Source organism: Olea europaea, chromosome 8 (genome assembly GCF_002742605.1).
Source record: "Olea europaea var. sylvestris chromosome 8, O_europaea_v1, whole genome shotgun sequence".
In the NCBI taxonomy this organism is placed as follows: Eukaryota; Viridiplantae; Streptophyta; class Magnoliopsida; order Lamiales; family Oleaceae; genus Olea; species Olea europaea.
Genome location: NC_036244.1, coordinates 15,774,589 through 15,783,797, shown reverse-complemented (window position 1 = coordinate 15,783,797; position 9,209 = coordinate 15,774,589). Strand labels below are relative to the sequence as shown.

General features: G+C 30.8%; 1 protein-coding gene across 1 annotated transcript; it reads left to right on the top strand.

The window, feature by feature from the left end:
- Positions 1-4,584: 4,584 nt before the first annotated feature.
- On the top strand, positions 4,585-8,954 carry LOC111398958 (ABC transporter G family member 21-like). Its single transcript, XM_023026138.1, has 5 exons — positions 4,585-4,976; positions 5,246-6,044; positions 6,995-7,177; positions 7,319-7,497; positions 8,131-8,954. Exons 1-5 carry the CDS (start codon positions 4,773-4,775, stop codon positions 8,782-8,784), a joined length of 2,019 nt encoding a protein of 672 aa, XP_022881906.1. The 5' UTR covers positions 4,585-4,772; the 3' UTR covers positions 8,785-8,954.
- Positions 8,955-9,209: the final 255 nt, after the last annotated feature.

Sequence of the window (9,209 nt, the reverse complement as noted above, 5' to 3'; positions counted from 1 at the left end):
ACTAGTGGCATATCTTAAGAAATAACAAATAAATACGGGCATAAAATTTTGCCGCATCTTTAATGAGAATACAAACATTTATCAACTTTCTCAACTTCTAACGTGTTTTACCAAAATCTAGTTGCTTTCTCATAAAAATCATCAATATAAATGACCCCTAGTCCATTTTTTCCACAATTTATATTCAATTATAATTGCGCTATCAATTATTATTATTATTTTTTATTTTGATATCGTAATGATATCAAGCTTCCTAGACTTGGCACATAATATTCGGCGTAACGACCAAATGTTTAATAAATAATTCATATATATTAATGCCATTTCCACAAGGACTACGCTTTTTTCTTCATAAAGAATTCCATTTCTTGCATTAAAGAGAGTAGAGATTAATTTTCTAATCATTTCTATTCATTCATTTCAATTTATTTCCAAGAATCAAGCATCATATACTAAAGTATTTACTTTTTGTATACACTTTAGTTTGATAAATTTTCGTACAAACTTTTGGTTATTGTGGTATCATGTTAAATAATTATATCGAGGCATTTGATATGTTATGTGGGTTAATTTTATGAAGGTGAAAAGAAAATTTCTTTGGTCCAAATTTTATCTTGATTCAATATTCAATTATAATTGCGCTATCAATTATTATTATTATTTTTTATTTTGATATCGTAATGATATCAAGCTTCCTAGACTTGGCACATAATATTCGGCGTAACGACCAAATGTTTAATAAATAATTCATATATATTAATGCAATTTTCAAAAGGTCTACGCTTTTTTCTTCATAAAGAATTCCATTTCTTGAATTAAAGAGAGTAGAGATTAATTTTCTAATCATTTCTATTCATTCATTTCAATTTATTTCCAAGAATCAAGCATCATATACTAAAGTATTTACTTTTTGTATACACTTTAGTTTGATAAATTTTCGTACAAACTTTTGGTTATTGTGGTATCATGTTAAATAATTATATCGAGGCATTTGATATGTTATGTGGGTTAATTTTATGAAGGTGAAAAGAAAATTTCTTTGGTCCAAATTTTATCTTGATTCAATCTAGTTTAGCCTTTCAAATATTTAATCCAACCTATTTATTTAAATTATATTTCAACACATTCATCACGTAAAAGTATTCTGATCCTACTAAAAAGTTAGAAAAGTAAGGATTAGAAAATTGTAAAGATAGAAAAGCTTCAAAATAAAGCATTGTCACTTGAACATGCAACGCAACACAATGAGTATTGCCCAAATTATGAATATATTGTGATGTGTCAAATCAAATTAAATCTCGTTATAGATTATACTAATCATTTTGAAGAATGCGAGTCTCACTATTTTTCTATCATTTGATTTTTAAAATGTCAAAATCGACTTGATATTTTGATTAATACTCTGTTATTAATATTCACAACTCTTTTATTTTATTTATGAAAATAGGGAAGTGAAAATCACATGCATCTTTATTTTTTAATCCTTAAAATAGACATGAAAAATAGACCTGGTTAGCTTAATTTCAATCGATGGTACGACCGTGTCATGAACCAACTCACCGTAAATTTCGGTCTTGCCAAGACGATACTACTAATTTAAAAAAAGGCTGACTGTAACTCTTGGATATCAATAACCTCTAATTAAGGGTGAGTAAATTTCCAAATTCAAATGCATATTTTACTTTTCTCTATTTTTTCAAAATAAATAAAGAGAAGAAAGGTTAATTAAAGGGCTATGTTCCTAGTATGGTTCGAGCCTTCTCTTCTAGGAGTGCCAACATGTAAGGACCGGTGTCATGTGATTTGACACCTTCCTAAATTGGTTTATGTTATGACAGGGTAAAATTAGTCTTGTGTAAGTCGCAGGTTACCTCAAGAAAGATTCATCAATTTGTTAGACCTCTCTACTCAAATGTGAAAATATGCTTATATGAGAGAGGGAGTTCCAAACGTCCAAAAAAGGAATAAACTATAAACAATATAAACATAAAGGCCCTATTTGATGCGTGTGTGTATATATATATAGATACACACATTTTTAAATGGTGATTTGATATCATTTCAACTACACATTTTTAAATAAAATAATATTACACGTAAATCTAAAATTTTTTTTAATTTTTTAACCACACATTTTTCATCAATATTACACAATTCAAAAATGAATTTTTATAAAAATAATGTGGCTCAAACAAGGGGGAAAAATGTATTGATTAGACATTAATGCATGAGTATTGCATAAAATAAAACATTTTATTTTCAAGTAAGAAAAAAAAAACCAAAGATGCATTATTTAGAGACGCGTCCACAAACACCAACCAACAGTTATCCTGATGAACACCTTTTCTTCTGAATTTGACACCACCAATTCTTAAATAGGATACACAGAATTTACACGACAAGCTCTCCACCACTATACTTTGATATGGAATGAGAATTTGACACATAAAAAGGCACTTCTACTTTCTTTAATTTCTTTAGATTTTGCCAGAAAAGAAGATATACCATATATACAATATCTGTCACGGGATGAAGAGAGAGCATCGAGATGGTTGTTCGATTCTATGAATTTGTAGCTAATAGCTGACTGATTATCATAATGCAAAAGAGTTAATGTTTTCAATTTGAACACGTTTTGAAAATTGAAGTTCTTAAAAAGTTTTAATAAAATGTTGTTGAGATGTAGAGTTAACGTTTTCAATTTGAACACAAATTTGATATTCTGAAAATGTTTAAATTTATTTAAGAAAAGTTCTTTTAAAATATACAATCCAAAAAGTTGAAGGAAGCTTTACAAATGTTAAAGAAAAGTTAGAATATAAAAACTAGGCTTTACTGTAGATGTTAATGGAATATACTTAACAATGGACTTAATTTTTATTTTTTTTCCATTTCACCAATTAAATTAACAAATAATTATGATTTTTTGTCAATGATACTGTTGATAAAACTATAGTTCGAATATCTTGTTAGTTTTTAATCTTTAAACCACGTTTAATAGTTTTTCTTGAAATTACAATACATGAAAGGCTTTCACGTTCTACCGTTATTTTCAATTTTAATTAGTACTAGCTTTTTAAAATTAAATATTGAATCAAATATATTATTATAAATTTGAAGTTACATTTTTCTTCACTATATTTTTGTGCGTGTATGTGTGTTTTTTTCTTTTTCTTTTTTCGTAATGCTTCTCTACTTTTCACATTGTGTTGTATTTCACTCTTTTGTTTTGGGCAATTTAGATCATAATTATATTTCATGTATATAATGTTCATTTTTTATACCTTTTTGTTGGGTGATGTTGGAGTAGGGATAAAAAGTAAGAACGTGATTAGAAGCTCTCGACCATGAAAAATATGAGTTCAAAGCTATTATCATAACTCTCAAAATTTCTTTGTGCTCCATGTCTTTGTTTGAACGCAATGTTATATAATGAACTACTAAGATAACACCCTTAGAGTTGTGCTAGGTAACTTCAAATTGAGGATGCAGTTTGCAAAATTCTCTCAAAACAATGCAAAATAAAGAAATAAATAAACTGATTTATTAATTAGCGGAATGAAGCAAAGATTTGCTCCCATATTTTGGGATTAAAATGGCTTTTTGTTTGCATAATTCATGTATAGCTTGAATACAAATGAAAATTGAGTAACTTAATGTCCATTGTTTGCAACAAAATCAAACAAGTATTCTTTGTAAATTAAGCTTCTAAAGTGCATGTCAACGTGAGGTAATATGCATAGTATCAGTAGTAACCTGAATCAAATATTTGACCATTTAAACAAGCTCATCCAAAAATTTAAACAGTAAAAAATGTGTCATATATATTTGTTTAAATCTAATCTAAACAAACTCCTCACTTGCGGATCAAACTCAATATTTGAGAAAAATCTGACGTGTAATACAATTTTTATAAAAGATGATGGTAGAATTTGAAATTAGATCTTTTAGCTAGCTCCAGTATCATGTTAATTATATCGTGTGAAAGTTTAATAATTGATAAGAAATTTACATATAATCATTTATTTCATCAAAACATCAATAATATTGTGGTTTTTGGTGTAGTATGAAAGTATGTAATGAATTTTTTAAACTTTTTGTTAGTATGTCGTGATTCATAATTAAGCCCCTATTTGGTTTGAATAAAAATTCGATTTTTAGTAAATTTTGATGAAAGTTGTCCAATCGTGCAGTTAAAAAGTTGATAAATTTGTGAATCCTACAAAATGTATTGTTTAAAATTAGTTTGAGGAAGATGAAATTTAAAAAATGGGATGGACAAATTGAAGCCTTTTTTTTTTTTTTTTTTTTTTTTTTGTTTTTTTTTTTTTTTTATAAAAAAAAAAATAAGAAGCCATTTTTTTTTTTTTTTGAGTTATTCCTTCTTTTTTTAAATAATAAATTTGTGGCAACACGTGGTAAAGAAAAAAACAAAGTGAACATTAAAATCATTTCTTTTATTCAAAAAGAAACTTGGAAAGGCATATCTCATATTTTTAACAAAGAAGTCAAAAAGGATATTGTGCAATTAACAATTCTAAACGCATACCCTAGCTAACACTACAGATACAGTTCTCTCCCGGCACATTCCCTCGTAGAATTCTTGCAGCTATATATCATGTGCCATTGCCCAATCCATTTCTCATGCATTCTCCTTTGAAATCCTTTCTCTGCATGTGAGCCAACCATTAATTCTCCCAAACAACAAGAGCATTTCCTCTTATTCCTTCTACTGTAGTACTGTTTGTGTTTCTTTTTTCTCAAATTAAATTATGCCTTTTGAGCAAGATATCAATGGAGTTGCAGCTAATGCTTTAGTCCGTAATAGAACCCATAATATTTCTCTGCCGGTCGAGCCACCTGGCTCAACCGGCAATGTAAGCTCAAGTCCAGTTGATCAAATACAAGAACAAAATCATGCTAATACCGTTAGAATTTCTGTTTTACGCGAATCATTACGGCCTATCACTCTTAAGGTATGTAATAGTCCAGTGTCATTGTCATCCATCTCACCTAAAAGATTAAACTATTGAGAAGAGACCTGTTTATTGATTTAAATTATGTCTTTAGCACATAATTTTATTAAAATGGACAATTTCGAACCATTCTTGTCTAAAAGTTAAGTTGTTAGAGAGGTGATGGCTATTTCATTAAATGGCTAAAATTAAACTCAGAACATTCGTTCAAATAACCATATCTTGGCCTTTCATTTGTGTTCGTAATTTTGTTATAACTTTTTATGCAGTTTGAAGATGTATCATACGCAATTGAGTTACGAGAAAATAGAGGAAACTGTTTTTCTTCACCTCAACCCAAGGTAAAACGTAATATACTCGATGGTGTTAGTGGTGTTGTTAGACCTGGTGAACTTCTGGCCATGCTCGGCCCATCAGGGAGTGGCAAAACCACTCTTCTAACAGCACTATCCAGTCGGTTACCAGGAAAGATCTCCGGTTCGATTACCTACAATGGACACCCTTTTTCAAGCTCAACCAAGCGCAAAACCGGGTTCGTTACACAAGATGATGTGCTATATCCCCACCTGACGGTTCTTGAAACCCTAACATATGCTTCTTTGTTGAGACTACCAAATAAGCTCACTAGACAAGAGAAAATTGAACATGCTGAATTAACTATCATGGAGCTAGGATTAACAACTTGTAGAAATAGCATGATTGGTGGGCCTCTATTTAGGGGAATATCAGGTGGGGAGAGAAAAAGGGTCAGTATTGGGCAAGAAATGCTAGTGAACCCAAGTCTTTTGTTGTTGGATGAGCCCACCTCCGGCCTGGACTCCACCACGGCACAGAGGATTATGGCCACACTCAGGAAGCTGGCCTGCAGTGGTCGGACGGTTATAACGACCATTCACCAGCCGTCTAGTAGTTTGTACATGATGTTTGATAAGATATTAGTATTATCAGAAGGATGTCCAATTTACAGTGGCAGTGCCAATAAAGTGATGGACTATTTTGCTTCCATTGGTTACAAGCCCGGTTTTCATTTCATGAATCCTGCAGATTTTCTTCTGGATCTTGCTAATGGTATGAAATATTCTTCTTAATGCCTATTGTTGTTAATACTCTAAAGAAATTAACTACATTTTCACTGCATACTGTTAAGTGCGGCTAAAAACTCCTGTCTAGACAGATAGATTGCTTTAAGAAAAAATATATTTTAGTTGTTCATAATATTTGTAAGAGCTTATTCTAAAATTCTTATTCTTGCCAGCTAAAAAAGATTAAGATTTTATAGTAATTAAATAGAATATATTCTACATAATTGGACATTTGAAATGTAAATATCTTATCTATTCTTCTGCTAATGCCAATATTTGGTCCTTTCAAATAAAGTTGTGTTGGTAATATGAGTAAAGTTATTTGTATATTATAGTGAATTCGGTTAATATAATTCACATTATCGATCTGTATATTAATCTGCACACAATAATATAGAAGTAATAATAATCATGTTCTTACCTTAACCACCCTCGCTATCCTACCCATCCCAGATTGCTTCTTAAGATTTTAAATAACTTAACATGGTCCCTCAAAAGCTGAATCCATATTAAAGCAAAAAAATAAAAACAAAAAAATAAAAATAAAAAAATTAATAACCTATACGCATCACACACGTATCTACTTAATTAGTCAAAAGTAAGTTGAAATACTTTTCTTCTGCCCTCATCCTTTTTCGAGCTTTGACTAATTAAAGTTTCCAACTTTTAGCTGAACTTTTACTTTTCTCTGTCGCAGTATGTCGGATATTGTTCCATTTATCTAATTAATAAAAAGTACTTTGCGTCAGACTTATATGTATTTTTATTTTTGAATACATCTTCGGATATTGACAATATACAAATGCATATATAATATATCTATGTTTTGAACTCTAAAAAATGATTGAAATATCCAAGTGTTATTATGTCTCGAGATTCTATCTTAAAAGTTTTAACTCTTTCATAGTTAAATGACGTGAAATTTTGCATTAACAGGTGTTAATCCTGAGGCAAGGCAGGATGATCAAATGGAGTTTCATGGAAGCCAAAATGAGCATAATGCAACAAAACAATTCCTTATATCCTCTTACAAAAAGAACCTGCTTCCAATTCTTAAAGAAGAAATTCAAAGAGCATCTCAAGATGAAATACATCCTGGAAAATCATTACCATCAAGAAGTATACATCAAAATCTTCATTCCATTTTTTTTAAATTTTAAAGTGACTCTTGTGCTTGCATAAAGCTGCATAAAATGATTATATACTTTCTTCTTTTTTTATGGGTTAAGTTTAAAATTGTTTTCGTATGATTATTATCAGGTTCTGAAAATCAATGGACAAATAGTTGGTGGTTGCAATTTAAGGTGTTGTTGAGCAGAGGGCTTAAGGAAAGGAGACATGAGTCATTTTCAGGCCTAAGAATTTTCCAAGTGTTGTCTGTTTCAATTGTTTCTGGACTTTTATGGTGGCATTCAGACACTAATCATATACAAGATCAGGTAATTATACAACAGCACAAATTTTGCCAATTTAAGCCATCTTTCGGAGGATTTCTTCCTATTATTTTGTTGGTCAAAAAAAAAAAAAGAAAAAAAAAGTGCATTAGCTATCAAACAATTATGGAATTAATCATAGAAAATTTGAAAATGTCATGGAAATTACGAACATTTTTATTGAGAATAATTAGTCAATGAAATTAAAAGCTAAACAATATTGACTAACAATTGGGTCTTGTGTTGTTGGTAATTTGAAATGGCCAATATATAATGTTGATGTGTCTTTTTTAGAAGTTTAACCATTAAAATCACCTCATCTGAGGTTTAAGTTTTGAAAAATGAAATATATTTATTTATTTAAATTTAATTTTCAATGCCCCACGCATGCATTATTTTCATAAATTGAAGAAGAAAATTATAAAACGTAACATTTTTGTATGCTTGAATAACATGTTGAACTCTTCCATTTAAATGTTTAAGTTATTAGAGATGCAATATAATTTTACATTTTATTCCCAACGTGCTCCCTAACACAGACGTGAAATTCATTTTTAATAAAGCACATGACCGGTGAATATTTCTTTTTATAAATGACGAGGACGAGACTTGAGCTAAACCAAAATGTTTGTTGGACAGGTGGGATTGCTCTTTTTCTTCTCAATATTCTGGGGTTTCTTCCCTCTCTTCAATGCCGTATTCACCTTCCCGCAAGAAAGGCCAATGCTCACGAGAGAACTCTCCTCAGGCATGTATCGTCTCTCGTCCTATTACTTGGCAAGAATTGCAGGTGACTTGCCAATGGAGCTCGTACTTCCCATCATATTCACTACAATTACATACTGGATGAGCGGCCTTAAACCATCCCTTATAACTTTCCTGCTAACCCTTTCCATAGTTCTCCTCAACGTTTTAGTTTCTCAGGGCCTCGGCCTTGCTCTCGGAGCAGTTTTAATGGACGTAAAGCAGGCGGCAACCTTATCTTCTGTCATGATTCTGGTGTTTTTACTTGCTAGTGGATATTACGTTCAACATATGCCACCTTACATTAACTGTTTAAAATACTTTTCTTTTTCCCACTACTGTTATAAGTTTCTTGTGGCTGTGCAGTACTCCAAAAATGAGGTTTATGAATGTGGATGGGGAGGTAAAGAATGCAGAGTTCAAGATTTTCCGGCCATAAAGTATCTTGGTATTGATAGTATGGTGGTGGATATGGCTGCTTTGATTGTAATGTTGGTGGGATATAGGGTTTTGGCTTATGTAGCTTTAAGGTTACGGCAACCTCACTGACCGTGAAATAATGTTAAAAAGTTCACATATTGATTTTGTAATTGATTATTTTGCCTGAAGAAAGTGATTAATTTGTGATATAATTAATTACTACCTACATAGATGTTAAAACATTTCACTTATTCTTTTGTAGCTTCAGCTGGAAGTTAGACCAAGCCTTCGTCCTTGTATGTATTGTGTTTTTTCTCTGTTCTGTTACTAACAAAACCTGCGGACTATAGTGGTTGAAAAAAAGAAATTCTTTCTCATTACATGCATAATTCAATTTTACAATGAATAGTTTTATTGATCGTCCAAGTTGAACCATCTCTTTGCCTACTATAAAATATGATAGTTTGTGAGCATGGAGATCTTTGGTCACGAGTTTGATTCCTTCTACCAACACTTTTTCGATCGAGCCTATCACACCGGGCGTGTTTAGTGCG

Excerpts from the sequence above, each read along its gene's own strand:
- LOC111398958 (XM_023026138.1), top strand. The coding sequence starts at position 4,773 with ATGCCTTTTGAGCAAGATATCAATGGAGTTGCAGCTAATGCTTTAGTC. Across the intron at positions 6,045-6,994 it reads TCTTCTGGATCTTGCTAATG|GTGTTAATCCTGAGGCAAGG; the intron begins GTATGAAATATT and ends TTGCATTAACAG. Across the intron at positions 7,498-8,130 it reads CTAATCATATACAAGATCAG|GTGGGATTGCTCTTTTTCTT; the intron begins GTAATTATACAA and ends TTTGTTGGACAG.